This window comes from Odocoileus virginianus, chromosome 20 (assembly GCF_023699985.2).
Source record: "Odocoileus virginianus isolate 20LAN1187 ecotype Illinois chromosome 20, Ovbor_1.2, whole genome shotgun sequence".
NCBI lineage: Eukaryota > Metazoa > Chordata > Mammalia > Artiodactyla > Cervidae > Odocoileus > Odocoileus virginianus.
This window is the reverse complement of record NC_069693.1, coordinates 21,446,020-21,467,723: the sequence shown is the minus strand read 5'-3', so window position 1 is coordinate 21,467,723 and position 21,704 is coordinate 21,446,020. Positions and strand designations below refer to the sequence as shown.

The 21,704-nt window shown below is 50.1% G+C and overlaps 1 protein-coding gene across 1 annotated transcript in view; it reads right to left on the bottom strand.

The window, feature by feature from the left end:
* CALB2 (calbindin 2) overlaps positions 1 to 14,491 on the bottom strand; it is a 28,401-nt gene extending 13,910 nt beyond the window's left edge. Inside the window, exons 1-3 of the mRNA XM_020908583.2 lie at positions 14,317 to 14,491; positions 4,032 to 4,108; positions 901 to 990 (exon numbers count right to left, since the gene is read on the bottom strand). Of these exons, the coding sequence (XP_020764242.1) occupies positions 901 to 990; positions 4,032 to 4,108; positions 14,317 to 14,410 (261 nt within the window). The 5' untranslated portion in view covers positions 14,411 to 14,491. The remainder of the gene's footprint in view (positions 1 to 900; positions 991 to 4,031; positions 4,109 to 14,316) is intronic.
* Positions 14,492 to 21,704: the final 7,213 nt, after the last annotated feature.

Genomic DNA, 21,704 nt, shown 5'->3' with positions numbered 1-21,704 from the left:
TTCCTGAAGAGTTTGGTTAGGCCTGCATACATGTGCACATGTGTATGTGTGTGTATAAGTGTGCATATGAAAAGTGAAAGTGCCACTCGCTCAGTTGTGTCTGACTCTCTGCGGCCCCATGGACTGTAGCCTGCCAGGCTCCTCTGCCATCGTTAAACAGGAAGACTGAGGTGGCCTTAATGCCTTAGTAGCCTACATAAGCAAACCAAAATCTAACCAACCAACCAAAACAGCCAACTAGGCTTCCCCAAGTAATGGAACCACTGAGGCTATAACCAGTCAAAGAACGTCTTTGCTACTGTCTCTTCTTTATAGAAGTCTCCCTTAGCTTCTGTTGGTAGAGTGTTCCTAACTATTTCAGGTTGGTCCTGCCCCATTTGAATTGATTTTTGCTTAAAGAAACTCTTAAAAATTTTAATATGCCTCAGTTTATCTTTTAGCAATATGTATATCTATGCATATCAATATGCATATATAAATATGTGTGTGTGTATATATAAATATGTTATACATACTACATATGTAAATTATACACACACACACCCTCCTTTGGATGCCTTCAGGTGGGGCATGAACTCTCCTACTCCCCAGTCCTCACCCTGTTTTCTGTCTTAAGTTCATCACACATTTACAGTACCTGTTGGACCCTGAGAGCAAGTTCTTTATCCCTGTCTTAGGCCAATGTTTGTTCCTCTTTCTTTGGGAGACAAAGAAAAAGTTCCATCTGTTCTCTTTGATCAGCCTGAGTGCTAGGGGCTTTAAGACCACCACCTCATCAGACTCCTGGAAGGATGCTCATGCATGGGAAAGATACAAGCAACTGATGACCCTTCCCACATACCTCTTAGCAGCTAGGACTCAGGTCTGATAACTATAAGCAGCTTAGACACTAGGACTCACCTCTGCCATCTCGATTTTCCCATCTGAGTTCTTGTCATATTTCTGCATGAATTCCTTCATCTTCTCCCCTAAGTTGTCACTCTTTGACACCTGCAGAAAGACAAAGGGGACTGATTTTGCCACTAGGTCCCCTTCAAACCAGGGATCTCTCACCCTTTTGGTGTGGCAATAATGGGGAGTTATTCTGCATCCCAAATATGCAGGTTGAACCTGTGTGCAACTGGGTTGAACCAGTGGTCTGAGTAATCAAGGCTGTATTCTTGACAAAACCCACTACAATATTGTAAAGTAATTAGCCTCCAACTAATAAAAATAAATGAAAAAAAATGTATTTGTGGGATAAAAGACAACGTGAAGAGCATAGGGAACTATATTCAATACCCTGTACTAAACCATAATGGAAAAGAATGTGTAAAAAGAAAATCACTTTGCTATACAGTAGAAACTAACATAACACTGTAAATCAACTATAATTTAATAAAATAAAATTTAAAAAAAATTTTAAAAAGCTGTATTCTTTCCTTTTCAGGGTCCTTCCTTTTCAGTGTTTTCTTTGAGGCTTGTGCATGCCTGCTAAGGTGCTTCAGCTGTGTCTGACTCTTTGTGACCCTGTGGACCATAGCCCGCCAGCCTCCTCTGTCCATGGGATTCTCCAGGCAAGAATACTAGAATGGGTTGCCGTGCCCTCCTCCAGGGGATCTTCCTGACCAAGGGATTGAATCCGCGTCTCTTCTATCTCCTGCCTTGGCAGGCAGGTTCTTTACCACTAGTGCCACCTGGGAAGCCCTCTTTGAGGCTCAGTCACATAATTTTCAAAGGGGAACAGGACATGTGGAGATTCTGTGTACCACATAAGTAAACACACCCTCTACCGTTGGAATGGATTAAACGATAAGTCTGTCAGAAGGGTGAGGATTTAGTCCCACTGCAAATAGGAGAACTCAGGTCCCAATATTTTACTGAGGCAGCTTCTAATAAGCCCAGCTTATTGCAAGGCTCACCAGTAGGTTCTAGGCACTCCACCAGAGCAAGGGGAATTGCTTGTTTTCTTCTTTAAAGACTAACTGGCAATTCTGCAATGCTTTTCACTGCGATTTTAGGCTAGGAAGAATGTGAAGAGAAAGTCTATATTAGCTGAGGGGTCATTTAAATAGTCCACTACATGAGTGTGACTACTAAAAAGCATAGCACTTCAAAAGTTGTGTTGGGCCATCATCACCTAACTTAAATTTAAGCCCTTCTTGAAGTTCTCAGAGCTCTCTTGGTTTGGGGTGCTGGTGATTGATTATTTGCGTTAACAAGCTCTTCCTTATCCTTAATCAACAATGAATTGTTTAGGCATTTGATGCCTTTTCTTTGTTTCACTGAAGGTTTTCTAGTGGATTTGTGTTTCCTAGGATTGGGCCTGTAAGAATTCTACCAATTCTTACAGTCTTTTCTGAATCCCTTCTATTGTCTTTTTTTTTTTTTCTTTAACCTTTGGGACTGGTCTCAATTTCCCAATATGTGTTTGTTTATCAGTATTTATTGCTTTACATTTACAGATGTGCATGGAGTGATCCTAGACCCTTATCACAAGTAAGGGTCTATTTACCCTATTTGCATTTCACAGCAATCCCCATGAAGCTAGTAACCTGTCTGTTTTACACAGAAATGGAGGCTGAGATGCAGTGGCTTCTCCTGAGGTCACCAGTTAGTATTGTCAGGATGAGAACTCATTATTTCTGTTTCCAAGACCAGCATTTTTCCTGCCGTGTAACAGCTGCTCTGAGAACCAGTCCAGGATGATGTTAATTGAGAGTGTTGTTGACAGACTTGAAAATCACCCCTGATGCCATCTGAGGAAGGGAATGACTAAGAGAAGGATTTCAGATTTGAAGCACTTCATAAAATCACATTCCTCCATCTACCTCATGATCCCAGAACCAGCTGAGAAGCCTGTGTTTTCCATGATCTGGGCTTCATTATCCTAGTAATGAGGAGTGATAGAGGACTGTTGATAAACAAACCCATGAATCACCTCCACCACTTAAGCCCATCTCTTGGACATCCTCCTCACTGGGGCCCACTGCCGAGCTCAGAACCGAGTGCTCACCAGTGGGCTTGTGACTCGTCTCCCAAAGGCTCCATGAAGACTTGCTAATAAGCAGTGGGTGAGCCAGCAGACACGCATAAAGGGAGAATGGAGAGACCCTCCCGTGAAAAGACCCACAGGAGCTGGTGGTGTGACTCCATATATTTGAGAACCAGACATGAGAGTCACAATGGACTAGCTCCAGTCACCTTACCTTTTCAATCTGTTGGACGCCCCCTAGAAGGCTTTAGTGGTCAGTAGTGCCAAGTTGGCACCAGGAGGAACAAGGTACCTGCCATTAAGGGCTGGGGTGTGATTTGGAGTCACGCCAGGCCGTGAGGGGCGGTCTGACACCTGCACAAATGAGCCAGTGCCATCCAGCTCAGATACTGCTTTGGAGCAATCCTCCATTCTCCTCTAAGTCCTTGCTGAGGTTCCAGCCTTGGTTGGTCTAGAACAGTGGTTCTTAAGTGGGGACAATTCTGCATCCCCTGAAAGGGATATTTGCAGTGTCTGGAGACACTTTTGATTGTCACAGTTTGGAGGGGTGCTACCAGGATCTCATGGGTAGAGGCCAGGGATGCTGCTAATCATTCTACAATGTCCAGGACAGCCCCTCATGATAAAGAGTCGTATACCCCAAATTTCAGTAGTGCTCAGGCTGAGAAACTCTAGTCTTGAATAAAGGCACTGGAAACCCCCTAGGCATCCAATCTTGAGTCATGACCCCTCTAAGCATATTAGGTAGGCTATGGACTCTTCCCTGGGAAAAAATAATGTTTATAGACACACAAAATTTTGCAGTTTTGGGGGCATTTATCAACCTATGGTACCCATGAACACCCCTCAATTCCAGGCACCCAAGGATAGTGAGGTAAGGTACCCTTTTTAGGGAGTATATCAATTTTTAAAATCCTTCCAAATAAAAGAAAAACTCTAAGGGTCAAGACGAGAGATGTCAGGCTGCTGATGGCATGCATGCCCTGGGACAGATAATGCTCAAAGCCATGGTCAGGATGACAGGAAATTCCAAGCAATGGGAGAGGGGACAGCTTACCATGCCAGAGCCTTTTCTTGCTTTCTCCAATTCTTGGAAAAAGTTTTCTAACTCTTTACCTTCAATATACCCATTTCCTGCAAAGATAGCAAAGAAAAAAAAAAAGAAGCAATGAATCTCCAAGCTAAATAGTAAGATTTACAGTGGGTGGGGTGGGGAGGTCGGGGGCTTCATGGAGAACTTGTTCTCCTCACTGGTCATCAAGCAGGTGTCTGGGCCAACCCTGGACTGTTAGGGATGTGGGTCCTGTCCTCCAGGCATTTGCAACCATAGAAATCAAGGATTAATAACGGTGTTATCTTTGGAGTATACGTTTAGTAGTCAGAAAGCACTGGAAGGGGCCAGCGTCAGGACCACGCCGGCCGAGGGAGCAGGGGCTGGCAGCTGTCCATCCGTAGCCAGCTGGGCAAGCAGCAGGAGCTGGAGCTCTAACAGGGGACAACAGGTCATCAGCCTCAAGGTCTGTGGGCAGATGGCAAGCCCTGGTCACCAGGGTGGATTGGGTCAGAGGCAGAACTTGAGTCTTTGGTGTACTCAAGGTGGAGGCTATACTGAATTGAACATTGTCCACCTGGAACTCAGAATGTGACCTTATTTGGAAATAGTGTCTTTGCATACATAATTAGTTAAGATGAGATCATACTAGCGACTAGGACTAGATCATCCAGTGACTGGTGTCCTTAAAAGAAGTCCATGTGAAGACACAGAGAGATACTCAGGAAAGGAGGCCATGTGAAGAGAGGCAGAGATCAGAGTGGTACATCTCCAAACTAAGGGGTGCTGTGGGTTGTTAGCCACTGCCAGAAGCCAGGAGAGGGACATGGAACATGTTACCCCTCAGAGCCTGGAACCAACCCTGCCTACACCTTGATTTTTGGCTTTGAGCCTCCAGAACTGTCAGAGAAGATATTTCTGCTGTTTTAAACCACCCAGTTTGTTGTACTTTCTTATGGCAGCTCCAGGAAACTGATGCAGAGGGAAGAGTGGAAGGAGAAAGGCAGGGTGTCTATCCCATGGGATGGGGGCACCCGATGTTTTAAAAAGCTCCCCAAGTGATTTTCATGCCTATAGCAAGATTTGGAAACCACTGGCTAAAGGTCAAGTTCCAAATCTGAACTAAAGCAGTTGAGGAAGTTTCTCATAGAGAGTATTCAACTTGAAAAGGAAAGGGAGGTGGTAGCTTGTGTCAAGGGCCTACGGAGTTGCAAACTAAACAAAGAGAATAAAGAAGACATATTTACCCTGGCCTTGGTGGGGGCTTTTGGGAGGGTGGAGGGAGATGTCAGGGTGGGCATGTATGTTCTTCCCAGCCTCCCCTCCAGTGCCCCATGATAATAAGTAACCTTGCTGGCGCCCTCTAGTAGGAAAAATGCCACAATATGGAGGGTGTATGGAGGGCTTCGTGTGAGATAAATTATGTATTTTTATCTACAGGGAAAAGATACAATTATAACTGTGGGGTGGTGGGGGGGGAGGGATGGCTGGTTAGTGCGTGGTGGGGGAAGATTTGAGTTCTCTTTTTCTCTTAGGCTAGGGTGGTCATCTTTCTTCTAGGATGTTCTGCAAAGCTTCTTAGGAGAGCTGGAATTTCACGAGTGCGTGCCTACTGCCAGTGAGGCCGGCTGGAGTGGGGCAGCGGAAAGGGGGCCGGGCGAAGGGCTTTCTAGACAAAAAGGCAGTTCCCAGTGGACAGTGACTCCGAGTTGAGGAACCAGTACTTTTTGTCTCCCTGGGTCACTCCCTGCCGTGATCTGGCTGTTCTTATGTCTCTCAGGCAGGAAGCTGAGCTCACCTCTGGGTCCAGGAAGCCCGAGGCTGAGGCTGGAGCGGGGTGGTGGTGTGTGTGGAGCTCGCAGTGAGTGTGCACTGGGGTTCCATGTGGCAGAGGCCTCCGAGGTGGGCTGGCCCAGGGCTGGATGGACGTGTGAGTCTGCCTGTGAGTCTGTTTCATGAGTGTGCTAGGAGGAGGCTGAAGTAACGGCTGCTTGGACAGCGCGGGCGGGAAGGCCTCGCTGAGAAACCCCAGCTACTGGCAGAGGCAGGAGGGGGGCAGGAGGGGGCCAGGAGCCGGCCAGCGCCCCCGTGGAAGGCAACTCCTCCTTGAGTCTGACTTGAGCAGCCTGGGTGGCAGGGGGCTGCATGATCCCTCTTGCCACCAGCACCTCATTCTGAGCAGAGGGACAGAAATGTGGTTCAGTTCCACAGCCTTTGTGTTTTTTTAAACTGAATAACAAGTTCAGCATTGTGGGAACTATAGCCAAGTTTAGATATAGGCCTGTTCCCCAAGAGCATTTAATGGTCTCCTGGGGCGAGGGAGCCACACGAGAACAGAGGTGTCTACCAGCTGAAGGCAGAAGGTGAGGAGCAGAGGTTAGGTAGGCTGCAGGGGGCAGATGAGGCATCTTCCATCATCGGGGTGGGGGCACGGGGAAGGACCTCCACTACCCTGGCTTCCCTCAGAGCGACTCCCTGCCCATCAGGCAGGAGGCACCGGTTATCCAAGGCGGGAGGAGGGGACAGGTTGGCCTACCAGCTTTCAGGGAGGACTTCGGCACTAGGCAGGGGGTTTGCTTTTCCTATGACCATCTTATATGGGGATGGGCTGGCTGGCCACCCCACAGATCTCGTGGATTGGCATTGATAAGGATGTGGTTAACACAACAACCATCCCTTCTAATCCCCATATCAGACCACACCCTGCGAACATTGGGGAGGGGGCTGGGTGGAGCCAGGGACCCTGCCTCCTTCCTCATTCTAGCGTGGCTACCATTCCTCACCACCACCCTACCTCGGTTTCCCCAAATTTTGAAGTGAGTCAGCACTTCTTCACAGTTAATCTGACCACAGACACTTGGAAAATTTTGACTGAAGAATGTCCCTGTCCACGGTGGAAAGGGGTTTGTTTCTCACTGACATTTGTGTATACAGATTTTCTGAGAGTTGAACGGCTAAGAGGAGCCTGAGTAAGAGCTGTAAGCCCATCACCATTTCTGTGACTGTTCTGATGTTGAGCCAGTCAGTCTCTCTGAACTCTTGATCTTTCTTGATCTCTAACTGTAACTGTTTATGCTCAAAACTACTTATGCTTTTTTTTTTTTTAACTTTATAGAATCATTGTGACACCCATACAACACAAAGCTGTGACAGCACTCTGGAAAACGTAAAATCTCACATAACTTAAAAGCATCATTTTATACTCTGTGCTCTTAAGGTCTTCCAACCAATCCATGGCTATACACCCTTTGGCCCAAAGAGTTGCAGCATTACTGCTCAGCTTCAGAATCCTGGTTCTCAGCCCAGGCTAGGTATTAGAATCATCCAGAGAGCTATTAAAACAGCACCACTGCCTGGACCCCACCCCCAGAGCTCCGGATTTAATGGGGTGGGGGTGTCTTGTTGGCATGTTTTCAAAGCTCTCTGGGCAATTGTGAGGTGCAGTCAGGATTAAGGACTGCTTTAGAGTGGTCTGTCCCAAATTTTAAGGTATGTAAGAATTACCCGGGGAGCTTGTTAGAATGGAAGTTCTAATTTGGCAGATCTGGAGTATGAGAGCTTGATGTCAAAGCGTGGCCTGTGGAATGGGAACACTGGAATTACGTGAGCCTGTTAGAAATGCAGAATCCCAGGCCGCACCCCAGACCTGCTGATCAGAATCTGCATTTTAACAACATAGGAGCGTGAACATTTGAGAACCACTGCTTTTGAATGTGAGCTCTTCTCCCTAGAGAGACCATGCCTTTGGTTGAGGTTCAGGCCTTTGGTTCACCTTTGAAGTTGAGGTGGAGGGCTGGCATGAACCCCGAGGTGGTAGACCAGGGTTTCATTTTAAGTGACAGCGCCTCTTTTGACAAGAGTGGCCTAGACCAGCACTATTCAGAGAGTGATCAGGGCCTGATGATGGCAGTATCGCCTGGGAGCTTATTAGACATGCAGATTTCTAACCAACCCCAGACTGGCTGAATCAGGATTGTTGGCAGTGAGGCCCGAAAATGTGCTCTTGAACCAGCCCTCCTGTATGCTCCAGTTTGAGAAGCATGGACCTGGGGCTGTGGCGGTGAGTGCTCACCAATCTGTATTATTCTGTGTTCCTTCTGTTTAAGAAAATCAAGGAGGGCAGTTAGGCAGTTTCAAGTTAGCTGCCCAAGAAAGCATCCAGAAAGCCATGCCTCCTGGCTCCCTGTCAGGAGCTCAAATTTATGAAAGGGCAAGTAACCCTCTACCCCAGCCCCAGTTTTCTTTGGGACACATCTCACCCTTTGTGGCAGGAAATGGGCTTTCTCTGGCTCTGCTCCAATATTAATAATATGCCTTTGCACGGTGTACACCATTTAAAGAGCTCTCCAATTCCTGTCCCATCTGGTCTTCAGGACCCTGCCAGGTAAGCAGACGGGTGCTGTGGACCTCATGTTAGAGAGAAGGAGTTTGCGGGGAAAGAGACTGAACCACAGCTTACAGCCTGTTTTCCTTTGGCTTGCTCCAGGGACGACCTCTGTGCATATCTCTGTTTTGTTTTGGTTTCTCCCTTTGTCAGTCTTACACAGACAGACAGACAGACACAGACACACGTCTCCCAGAGGCTCCTGGGGGAAGAACCCAGTGTGCACAGCTTCTGGGTGAATATTCCGACACTTGACTTTATCTGTGTTTCTGCGCTGAGCTGCTTCTGGAACACTGGCTCTGGAGTCGGGTCCCCCGAACCTGTGGACATCTGGCAGCCTAATGCTGGGCCAACTCCCAGGGGTGGAGGCCAGAAGGATGGGACAGATTGGGCGAGAGAGGAGGGGAGGCAGAGGGCCGAAGCCAGAGGCCCCGGCTGGGACTGGCTGGGCAGAGGTGGGATCTGATGCAATCTGCCAGGACAGCCCCGTGGGTCAGAGCTGGAGAGGCTCAGTTCTTGAAGAGCCGCACGCCTGCTCTATTAATTCTGGCTCCCTGGGTACTAGAAGAGGTTTCCCCGAGAGGTCTCCTTAGCCCTGGAAACCTCCAGGGGCTCAGCTACTGAAACGACTCAAGTCTAGAGGGAGATAAACAAGGCGAGCAGGGCAGGGATGCGGGATCGCTGATGGCTGCCCTGGTGAGGCAGGGCAGGCTGAAGTGTCTTGTTTGTGCAAATGTCCCCATAGCTGCCTCCCTGGGGAGCCCCAGCTCTTCTCAGACACAGCTGCCTCCCCACTCAGCTGGCACCATCACTCTCGGAGAGGTTGGGCCATGGGGCACGAGTCCACACAAAGGGCATCCTGTGCAGGGCTGGCACGCTGTGGACATCCACACCAAAGGGCACTGTAGGCAAAACAAACGGGGGACTTGGGGGTGAAAGCAGAGGTGGGGTGGGGGCCTTATTCTTAGGGCTTACCCAGGTGGGGCAGGACACTGCTCCCAAAGAACCTCAAATCCCGACCTCAGGCACAAATGGGACACGTGGACCCCACAGAGAAATGCCGACAGGGTTAAACGAAAACCAGCCAGGAGGGCTGGCTCCCTCCTGGTATCAGACCCCTCTGACTTTAACGTTCCAAGAAGCAGTCATTTTTATATACCCTACGATCAGCTTGTGACAGCACAGTCGTGTGGCACAGTAGCAGCCGTCGTGTTTGTGTAAATGCCTGGGACAGGATACTCTGTAACCCTTTCTGGGCAAGTCTTCTTTTCCCTTTTATCGAGTTTGATTGGAGCATAGTTGCTTTACATTGTTGTATTACCTTCTGCTGTGCGGCAAAGTGCATCAGTTATACATACATCCACCCATTTTTAGATTTCCTTTCCACTGAGGTTACCGCAGAGCACTGGGTAAAATCCCCTGTGATCGACAGTAGGCTCTCATTAGTTATCTCTTCTACACACTGTGCTGCGTTTAGTTGCTTAGTCGTGTCCGACTCTTTGTGACCCCATGGACTCCAGCCTGCCAGGCTCCTCTGTCCGTGGGGATTCTCCAGGCAAGAACACTGGAGTGGGTTGCCATGCTCTCCTCAAGGGGATCTTCCCAACCCAGGGATCGAACCTAGGTCTCCTGCAATGCAGGCAGATTCTTTACCATCTGAGCCACAGGGAAGCCCTATTTTATGCACAGAGGTCTTCTTTTCAGTATTTTAAAAGCCTTCATTGAGAATCCCAGTGCAAGCTGCCTCAGGCCTCTCTCCGCCTCTGAGAGGCACTGCTCTTTAGCTCTCCTCAGCTCCCCCATCAGGGACACACGCGCATCGGTGACCGAGAGCTGGCCTGGCCACTCTCCGGCCGGCCGGCCAGTGTTCCCCGGAGAGGGTGGGCTGCGAGGATGCTTCTGTTATTACCCGTGTGGAGAGAGGTGAGAAGACCAGGCAGGGCCTTCCTTGGTTCTTGGTGGTCCTCCCTCTCGGTAGTTTTCACTCTTTGTGGCCACACCATATGGAACGAGGCACAGGCCCTGTGCAAGGCTTTGAGAGCCTCCCACATCACCAGGGGCATCTGGAGGCAGACAGAGGCCTAGAAAACTCTGGGCAGAGGCCCGCACCTGGAGAGAGAGATGTGTTTCTTTCGGGGGGCAGTGCCCATAAAATTATTTTCTTCTTGACCCTTTTTATTATTTTGCTAATTATACAAGAAACACAGGCTCTTGTAAAACACTATAGAAATTAACATCAAAAGTTAAAGAAAATGCCTTTTTGACATCATCTGCTCTGCAGAGAAGACCACTGTTGTTATGTTCATTCTAATATTTTTCATCATACTTGTTTCATTAATAGTAAAAATGGGCTCATACTATAATAGTGTCATGCTGCAATTAAAAAAAATGTCGGTAATACATCTTGGATGTTTTTCCATGTCAGTATAAAAGCCCCATCTCAGTCCCATTGGTTGTATAATATTCCACTGTATAGATTAGAGGGTTTATTTTCCTCTTCCCTAGGGAAGCACATTCTTTCTCAAAAGTTCAGTATCCCAAAGAACTTGGTAATAGACCCCTGTGTTCATATAGCTTTATGTATATGCATGAGTATATCCTTGTAGGATGCTCCTTGGGATGAGTGGGATTCCCTGCATTGACCTGTGAATGTCTGTTGGCCTCTGGGAGAGAAAGTTATCCCCACACTTGCATCAGCTTCCAAAGGGCAGATCTTGGCTCCTCACAGACCCCCTCCTGATGGTCAGCAGAATAGGAGCCTGGTGGCCAGGTGGTCAGAACCACAGACGGGCCAGCATCAGCTTGGAACTGGGCATCTCTCTGAAGCCTGAATCTTGCACAGGGAGAAAGGTTCTGACAAAGAAGTGACCAGGACACAAGAGTTTCTGGACTCAGTCAAGTAGGGCACGCAAAGGTTGCTCAGCCAGGCTCACAGAGTGCGCTCGGCTGCGGTCTTCTTTACCTCTGCCTTTGAGGGATGACCCCCCAACCCTTCCAAGTGCATGACCTTGGTTGGCCACTGATGAGGAGCAGGGAGGGGGGCTAGGAGAGGATTCCTGGGTCCCCCGCCCTCTCACTTTGCGATGCGGTATTGTGAAAAGAATGGTGCCTCTTTGAGTCCCAGTTTCCCCCTCTCCAGACACCCGCTCCTTCCTTTCTCCACCACCAGGCTGATGATAGTCTTAAAGATACTATCTTTGTGCAAAGTCACCAGGATGATGGCTTTTCCTCCTTGTTAGAAATGGGCTGAGTTAGGGTTAGATCCCCTGCCTCATCCTCACTCTCCTCCGAGTCCAGCTTCTCCTCCGGACTCCTGGTCTCTGTTTACTAGAGTCCAGCAGGGGTGGGTCGATGCTCCCTAGTGGCGGGGACTAATTGGGCTCCAGCGAGCTCACTCCAGGGACCTGGTGAGCTGAGTCTGCCCAGAGGTCTTTAACTCTGAGTGGCAGGAGAGTCGGGAAGAACCCCAAGATAAAAACAGAAGCCGGAGTGAGCAAGAGGAGGCCCGGCCAGGGCAGGGAGCACCTCATGGGTGAGAGGAAAGCTCACTGGCAGCCTTGAGAGTTCAGGAGGGGACAGATAGCGAAGATCCAGAGCAAGGTGACCCACAGGATAATTCTCGGTCCTTTAGGGGAATTTCAGTTTGGCTGTAGCATCATTTTCTACCATCTCTGGCGTTTTAATCTCCTGTGCCTTCCTTCTCTGTGAGGTCCATGGTCCCCCCTTGGAACTTCCCCGAAGCAGTGATCAGAGAGGAGAGTGGGATGCCAAGTGAGACAACGAACCAAGAAGCAATCTAGCTCCCTTCGTGGAGGAGCAGAAGGGAGCCAGAGGCACAGGGGTTTGGGGATCTTTAATGACTCTTTGGCCTCATGCTAGCTTAACTATGCCCAGCCATGCGAAGGACCCCTTTCTAGTATTAAAGGAACTGCCTATCGCCTCCAAGGCTGGGTCAGGGGCTCTTCTGTGAGTGAATGGCAGGGGAAGCAGGTGTCCAGATATCAGAGTGGGGATATAAGCACTGGCCAGGGGCCACTTTGCTCCATGACCTTAGAAAAGTCACACTTCATGTCTGTTCCCTCCCCTGCATGAGGAGAGTCATGATCTGCCCAGAGCCTCTCTGTGTGGAACTCAAGAAGGTGTGATTGTGTTCTGAAAAGTACAAAGTCTCAGACAAGTGTGAGGGTTTGCCTGATTATCGAGAGTGCTATTGGTTGTCCCTGTGAGAACAGGGGGAGAGGAGAACTGTGGAGCCCTCTGTTTATAGCTGACTCATCTGGCAGGAGGCCGGTGGTATGACCTTGGCCACTTGGTAACTTTCCTTGAATCATGCAAGCCTCCGGTGCAGATAAACTGGCAGGAGAAGCCTTAGGGACTGTCATGTCACCTGGAATATGAGACAGTCTTCTCATAGCCCTTGCCCCCGAGGGAGTTTTATGGCACCAGCCATGGACTGGAGACACAACCCCTCCTTAGCCCCATTTTACAGATTTAACAATCTACCCTCCTCCTTCAGTAATTCATAGGCAGATCACACAGCCTCTCACCCCCAGATTTCTTGTTGGCTCCTAGGGAACAGAACTTCACTCATCATCATACCCATTAACCCCTGCCTCTCTACAGCACTCTGGTGCAAGGTACCTGTTTAGCCACCTTTCCATCCACCCTGCTGAGGCAAGGAAGGGAAGGGAGAAGAATGGAGGGACCCTCCACCTGATCCTCCTTCTGGTTCCCACCCCCTTTGCTCTCAGTCCCAGGATAAACACCCTGGACCACCATCCTGCCAGTGGTGTGAGATACCAGAACATTTCAGATGCCCACCCCAGGCAGCACTTGTGAGAAGGAAATAGGATCACTTAAGTTGGGGTGGGGGTAGGGGTGGTGGTTTAGTCGCTAAGTCGTGTCTGATTCTTGCAACCCCATGGACTGTAGCCCGTCAGGCTCCTCTGCCCATGAGATTCTCCAGGCGAGGATACTGGAGTGGGTTGCCATTTCCTTCTCCAGGGGAGTGGTAGAGAAAAAAGTCTCTACTGATATCTCAAGCCTCTAAAAGGGGACCTCCCTTTATGCCTGAGTCAGACCATCCTAGACCCTTGGAATCCCTAGAGCCAACTTCCAAAGGTCATTCAGTCCAGCCCTTGGTTTTTGGTTAGTCAGTATCAAGACCACACAGACCAGAGAGTCAGTCACTGAGGCATTTAAGATGGTGCCTCCCCTGACCCAGAGAAGGAAGGAGTCACCCAAAGCACCCAGGAATAGCACCCTGAAAGAACACGTCAGGCTGGCACCTCAAGCGTGCCCCCCACCACACCCACTGCTGCTGTGAGTGGGACCTGCATGCCGGTGAGGGATGGAAGATGGCAGAGGAAGCCCAGGGGATGCTCACTGCCCGGCTGTCCTCTCCATTCCTCCTCCTACCAAACAGGCTGGGGAGGCCACGGGCGTCCCTTCAGCAGCCCCCAGCTTGCCCCAGCCCCCTGGACACCTACTTGTCTAACCTGGTATTCACCAAAAGGGGAACTTGGGGGGAGAAATGAGTGGGCTTCTGAGACCTGTGGCTGCAGCCTCTGAAGGCAGGCTGTTACCTTGAAGGGAAGGTGGGGGAAGATAAAATGGCAGGGGGAGTCTTGGGGAGCCTTGCCAGCACAGGCGTCCTGTCTGGGAAAGCCCCAACTTGCCCAGAATGAGGCTGCAAAAGCCGGTGGGCTCTGTCAGGGGAGAAAAGTTCCTGACAGTTGTTACTGGGCAGCGACGTGTCTTCCAAACTCAGGACCCCGACCTCAGCAGGTTCTGCGGCCAAAACATGCCCTGGGCGCAATCTAACACCTGCCCACATCATCACTGACCCCTTCCCTCCACTGCCGGTCCCCTGGGGGCTAGCGGGCACACAAGTTGGAGTTTACTGACCGTCTGCATCGAAGTGCTTCCAGATCTCCAGGAACTGGGTCGCCGTCAGCTCGGCCAGGTGCAGGTAAGGAGGCTGCTGCTGTGGGCCAGCCATGGCGAGCCGCTCAGAGACCTCAGGCAGCGCCGCGCTCTCCCCGCGCGCCGGCTCCGCTCCTGCACTCGCCAGGTCTTGCGCGCCACGCTGCGTTTATATACAATCCAGAGGCTGCGCCCGCGCCCCGCAGCCAGCAGAGGGCGCGCGCGCTCAGAGAATCGGCCTGCGTCTCAGCGGGGCGGCGGCCGCCCAGGGGTTCTGCAGGGGTTTTCTGGGTGGGGATGCCTGTCTGTGCTGAGACCACTCTGGACCTGCACAGGGAGAAGGCTCTCAAGTGCAGAGGAGAGGTTGCCTTTGCCTCCCCTCTCCCTCTCTCTGATCATCTTGAGAACAGCCACCACCTATCCTCACTAGCAGCGGCAATAATAAATAACTAGCAACACCACCACCACCAGCAGTAGTAATAATAAAAGTTTGACAGATCTTTAGCCCTGGCACTTCGGACTTCTCTAGGACTTTGTCATGCGTTGTCTCGTCTGACCCTTCCGCAGCAGGAAGACCAGGGACCGCTTTTCAATGGGGGGACTTGGGGCTTCAAATGACTCGCCCTGCCCAGCTTTCTTTCCTTGGATCATGGTCCCTTAATGGCCGAAGCTTGGGGAGAAGCCGAGGTTCTCTAGGCTTTACTGGGGTTGGCTGGAATCAGCGACCCCCAGGGAGGATCCAGCGACCCCCAGGGAGTGGAGGAGGGGCTTCCTCTGATTGCCCTCACCTGGGTACCTCCCTCCACCTTCTGATGCCCGCTAGCCCCTGGAACAGGCCCTTGCCCATGAACTAGATCCTCCTGTCCCAGGTCTTAGCCAACACCCACCTATGGGCATCATGGGAATTTGCTGAGGCTGGTGGGCCCAGAGGGTCCCACACTGACCTAGGAATGATCTGAAAATGCAGGTCTCAGAGAAGATGGAGGTAGCTGCTGAGGGTACAGCCAGAGAATATTGACAGGTCTCCCCAGCTGGGAACTGGGCTCCCTCCCGTTCTCCCGGGGGCCTGAGCCTGGGGGGCTGCCCTGTCCTTGTGGACCATCACCCCCAGAGTGGTCGCTTGTCCCCACCTTTCTCGCCTCTCCCGCTGAGTGACTGAGAAATGAATTGATGCTTATTAGCATGTGTTAATGAGTGTTAGCTGAACTGCCTTCTGAAGGCAGAGCAGAGGCTGGGAGGTGAGAAGGAAAAGCAGGTCACCAGGGGAGAGAGGAGCCGGGAGGAGCCCGCGGGGCCGTCTGCCCCTTAGGGGAGGGATGAGCCCTGAGTGAGCCTGAAAGAGGCAACACAATGAAGATTCCAAAACCATTTGTTTTGGGTTTTTTTTGCCTAGCACAAAAGTGTTTCCAGTTACTTGCAGGAACAGAGTAAGAGAGAGAAGTTGTCATAAAAAGCCAGCTTTCCAGGCCTGTATGCACCCTCTGCCCCCACGCTGTCTGGTCCAGGGCTGAGGAATCCACCAAAGCCTCTGGGTCTAGGGAGGTAGGATTGTTCAATGGTTAAGAGCAGGCACTCTATAATCAGGCTGCTTGGATCTGAACCCCAGAATAAGCTGTGTGACCTTGGGCAAATTATGTAACCTATCTGTGCATCAGTTTTTCTCTTTTAAAACATGGGGATGTGGGTATCTACCTCGCAAGAATTGTTTCAAGGATTAAATGAGCTCACACTCCAGCTGCCCTTTGTGGAGACGGATATCAGCGGCAGTTGGCTTGGCAAGAAATTTCTTGGCCAGCATCCCTCCCTGAGGGGGCTCATAGCTTCTAGAGGGGCTGACCCCAGAGTGAGACGGAGGAAATGCTGAACCAGACTTAACGTGACACGGTGCTGCCGCCCCTTTCGGCTCTGCCACTGTCATCTGGGCTCCTCGGCTCAGCTCCTGTGCCCTCCCCTGGCCCAGACAGGGGCGAGAGATCTCATCTCCGGTTCTCTGAAGATCCAAACCAGTACCTCTTTGCTGCTTTGGTCTTCCTGGTGAGAAAGAGAGAGTGGTTCTCGTGCTTCCTACTTTTCAGAACTGCTGAGATGGGGGAAGATGTTGGCCTGACTAGGAGAGGTCCTGAGTATGACTGCAGCGTTCCACAGTGGCCTCCAAACCCAGCGCTGGGACAGCCCTGCGTTGTTCATTTTCCTGCACGCTTGGAGTCTCTTTCTGGGAGGCACATCCCTCACTCCCAGATACAAGCCCCGGAGGGGTGGCAGAGTCCAAGCTCTGCCCTTTGTCCCCAAGCTGAGTCCTGCAGAAACAGTCACGTTCAGTAGTTACAAGTCCCTGCTCTGGGACTGGAGAGATGTGGGTGCAAAACCTGCTTTGAGACCTGTGCTCAGTCGTGCCTGACTCTGTGATCCCATGAACTGTAGCCCACCAGGCTTCTCTGTCCATGGAGTTTTCCAGGCAAGAATACTGGAGAGGGTTTCCATTTCCTCCTCCAGGAGATCTTAGCTATTTAACCTCCATTACAGCTATTTAACCTCCATTACAGCTATTTAACCTCTCTGGTCCTTAGTAGAAATACAAGTCATAATAATACTGGTGGTGCAAAGTTAGTATAAGGTCTAAAAATAATGTACTCAAGGAGTTAGTTAGCAAGAATCCTGGCAGCAATAAATGCTCACTTAAAAAGTAAGCTCAGTCGTGTCCGACTCTTGGTGACCCCATGGACTGTAGTCTACCAGGCTCCTCCCTCCATGGGATTCTCCAGGCAAGAGTACTGGAGTGGGTTGCCATTTCCTTCTCCAGGGGATCTTCCAAACTCAGGGATCGAACCGGGGTCTCCCACATTCCAGGCAGACGCTTTAACCTCTGAGCCACCAGGGAAGCCCACTACTTAAGAAGTAGATATTATTATTAATATAGAATGTTAGAAATTTTTTCTTGTTGTTCTGAAAGAGTAGCACACAAGGGGCTGAGTACCCCACTTGCAAAGCTCCTCCCCAGGAGCCAGGCATCTTGTGTTCTGTCTGCTGGGCTGCCCTCTGCTTCTAACCAAAGCCACGGGCTGTGAAAGGAGAAGCTGCCTGGGGGAGAGGGAGGAACCTTAGTCTTCAGGGAGTGGAGCATGTGTGGTTTCTCTGAAGCCATACTCTGTTGAGGAGACTCTAGAAAACTTCTCCAGGTCAGGAGGGGTGCCTTTCTGTAAGGGGACACCGGCAGGCCCTCCTGTTCCCCGAGCAGAATTCTGGAGTCTGCACATGAAGACAGAACTGGTGCTTTTGTCTGACTTAGAGCTGTCTGAAGGCTCAGGCTGTCCTGTCCTGGGCCTGGAAGGAAGATGGGAGTGATCACACCCCACCCCGTCCCTGTTCTCTGCAGCCCCTGGAGGTCACTGTGGTTTCTGGGAAAGGTGCATGGAGTTGAAAAGGAGGAGCAGAAGCCAGATACTTCTGGTTGATTCTTGGTGTTGAAGGAAGCTAGGGTAGAGCTGAAAACAGCTCCAATAAACCCTTCATTTTACTGTGCAAGGGGCCCTCAAACTCCCTAGAGACCAGCCCACTGTTCCTGCAACCCAAGATGACCAGAGAGCTAAGACCTCCTCCTGGCCCTGGGCCCCCTACTCACTGAAGGAGGCTACATCTCCAAGCCAGCCCACCCCTCCTCTCCATGATCAGCCCCTACCCAAGACTCTCAGGTCTCTCATCCAGTTTGCAATGGGGGAGGAGGAGAGCTTTGAATAAGAGACTGGAGTTTTAAGCTGGACATGGCCAAGTTTAAATACCTGAATCTGAGAAGAAGGGCATGGATCCAGAAATTACTCAGGAATAAGAAAGAGATTCAATGAGCATATTTGAAAGCAGTGACTATAGAAACAAAATTCTTTTTATGTTTATATCTAAATTGAGTCTTGTGATTATTTTTGGGCATCTGAAGTTCTGCTACTCTTCCAGAATCTCCCCACACGATTTATAACGACGATGAGGACCACAAGGATACCTTGAGATGACTTTAAAAAGAGGGCTTTACTGTGTCTTACTTGGTTAAGTCTTCACAGGTATCTTATCAGTGCAAGAATTGGGCCCATTTTAAAGATAAGGAAACCAAAGCTCAGAGAGATTAACACCCAACCATGACCTGGCAGGAGTGGGATACAGGGAACATTCTGGCTTCTGTGGTATATGGAGACCTTGTGGACCAGGTGCCAAGGCCCTGATGTGCTTAGTCAGTCATGTCTGACTCTTTGCAAACCCCATGGACTGTAGCCTGCTAGGCTCCTTGTCCTTGGGATTTCCCAGGCAAGAATACTGGAGTGGGTTACCATTTCCTTCTCCAGGGGATCTGTCTGACCCAGGGATTGACCCCATGTCTCTTGTGTCTCCTGCACTGCACACGGATTCTTTACCTGCTGAGCCGTCGGGGAAGCCACGGGGGAAGACAGTATGGACAAAATACTTGCCATTTTCTGACCTCCGCAGCTGCAGGGCGCCTCCTAGTGGCAAGGAAGCTTGCCATGTCTGCTGTTCCTGAGATGCCCAGGCGCTCACCTGATGGTGGCTTCCTCCCTCTCCAGAAGGGGCAAGCTTGGTACATCCTCCCTTTTGCACCCCCAGGCCACCAGCGGCATCGTGAGTGCTCCAGTCCAGTACCAAAGACTGGAAAGAAGTCTTGCCCTCTGCCTCACACCCCAGACTTGCACCCCCAAGAAGGGAGGGAGGCCTGCTGATTGAAATGGTGAGATGCAGGAGAACAGATGACAAATGGCGTTCCAGACAGTATCCACTGGGCCGAGGTAATTGGCAGAGCTGCTCAGAGCACCTGGTGTTATTTTGGAGAACATCAAAGGAAAAAATCAGAAACCCTGTTTGGTTCTTCCCTCTGCCTGGAAATATTTCTTCCAGATATTACCTCTTTGGTCTTTATAATGGTTAGGCCTGGCTACTGGGGTGCCTGAGAGCTGGCCTTGCTTCCCAGAAAGAAGGATGAAAGGGATGCAGGAGCCCAGCAGTTTCCATGGAAACGGATCAGGTGGAGGGAGAAAAGAGTCCAGAGGAACCCAGAGGTGGGAGCAGGACTTTTGAGTAAATTTGGTCTGAAGCCAGAGAATCTGTGGACAAAATACTTCCCTCTAAACCAAGGATTTGGGTCACCAGGATAGCAATACAAAGTGGAATGACAGTAGCTGGGGCTGTTGAGTGACACCCTCCCCCAACAGGCAGGGACACAGAAGAGGCTGAGAGCTCTGGCTCCAAGATCCCCCAGGCCCCCTTTTAGCTCTTGGTTTTGCTGCTAATCAGCAGCTCTGGCACGTGATGGCCATGTGCCCCTGGGCAAGGCTTCTAACCTCTCTGCACTTTCCTTTTCTCATTGGTAAAATGAGGATAGTTCTAATAACTTCCTCATTGACCTTTGTGAACATTAAGAGTTGGAATGCACGTAAAGAGTGATGTAGGGCCTGGGACATAAGGAACACTCCAATGTTGTTGTTATAGGCGAGAAAACTGAAAGCAGATGCTAGGGGGGTTTCATCGAGTCAGTGCAGCCCACTGCTTGGCCAAAGTGCAATCAAAAATAGGCAGTAAGAGATCGCATTCCAGGATGGGAAGGAGCTACTGGAAGGGATGCCCTCTCTATGGCAGACTAGTATGCAGCTCTGAGGTCTGGAATTGCTGCAGCCATCTTGACACCATGAGCTAAGAGTCTAGAATGGCCCAAGGTGCGGAAGAGCACGGAGTGGGGGTGAAGTCCAATCACAAAAGGCAAGGCAGAGAAACTGCAAGAAATTGGATCGTATGTAACATCATTTGAGCTGCTGGATTAAGCTGAACCTGAAGCATCTTGGCCTTTTTAGTTATATTAGTTGATATATACCCATTGATGCTTAAACCCATCTATATGAGATTTTCTTTCCTTTGTAACCAAAAGAAGCTTAGCTGATAATCCAAGAAGAGGACAGTTTTTCTCATGAGACCTGGGCTTGGGCAACCTTTAGGGACCGAGATCCCTCTCTCTCATTTTATCTCATGGCAGCAAGCCGCTCCTGCCAGGGTTCTGTCTACACAGTCAGCACGGTTCCTCCGGCTTCTTCTCTCCTACAGCACATGTCCTCGTGGCTTTGCCTTTCCTTGTGTATCATACCCACCTGGTCTCCACTTGCCCTCAAGAGTCACATCTTCCATTTCCCTTATTGGCCTGGGTCTCTCAGTTCCCCTTTCCTAAATGCCCAAGAGAACGATCTGATTGGCCTAGTTCACTTTTTTAAATCAAGCCATTCGTATCATAGGTTACTGCCCAGCTGTGAATGACACCCACCCCTTGATCCCATTAGCTATGGATCCAGTCAGAAGAGGGTGAGGGGAGTTGAGGCATGAAGCAGTGCAGAGAAAGAGCTATTGCTCTTAGAAGGAGTTGTGGGCACAGTGGCATTAATGAAGATCTCTAGGCTTGGGTGCTCAATGTGGAAAACTCAAATACGCAGTGGGATGTGTTTGCAGTAAACCTACGTATAAAACACTCTGACCAATGAGTCCAAATGTAAAGAAGCTCAGAGAGGGGGTGTCACCTAGAACAGGGGTTGGCAAACTTTTTTGGTAAGGGGCCATATAGTAATATTTTTGGCTTTGCAGGCCACAGAGTATCTGTCTCAGCTACTCTGCACAAAAGCAGCCAAGGATGATATGTAAACAAACATGGCTCCATTTCAATAAAACTTTATTTACAAAAACATGCCCTGGGCCAGATGTGGCCTGTGGGACATAGATTGCTGATTCCTGAATGGATGAATCCTAGGCTCTCTCCAACTTCTTAAAGCCCCAGTTTCTTCTTCGATGAAATAGGGACACTAACAGACTCTCCAGAGAAGAATAGTAATGGTTCAGTAAAGTGATGCATGTAAATTACTCTGCACAGTGTTTGGCACAGAGTAGATAGATATTGGCTGCCTTTATTCTCCTTATCACTGGGCGGGATCTCAGAATAACTGGGTTCTGTTTATTTATTGGCTGTGGGTCTTCGTTGCTGCGGGAGGACTTTTCTCTAGTTGCGGTGAGTGGTGGGCTACCCTCCAGTTGCGTGCTCAGGCTTCTCGTTCCAGTGACTTCTCTTGATGCGGAACATGGCCCTAAGTGTGCAGGCTTCAGTAGCTGGGGCACACGGGCTTAGTTCTCAGCGGCATGTGGACTCTTCCCGGACCTGGGACCCAACCTGTGTGAATTGGCAGACAGATTCTTAACCCCTGGACCACTGAGAAAGTGCCATAACTGGATTCTGGGTCTACTAGTTTGCTTTGTGAATCTACAAGAGTCTCTTCGTCTTCTCTGACCTGATAATGCCTCCCTCCAGAAGATTACAGATCACTAAAGGACCGGGGTGAAGGAGG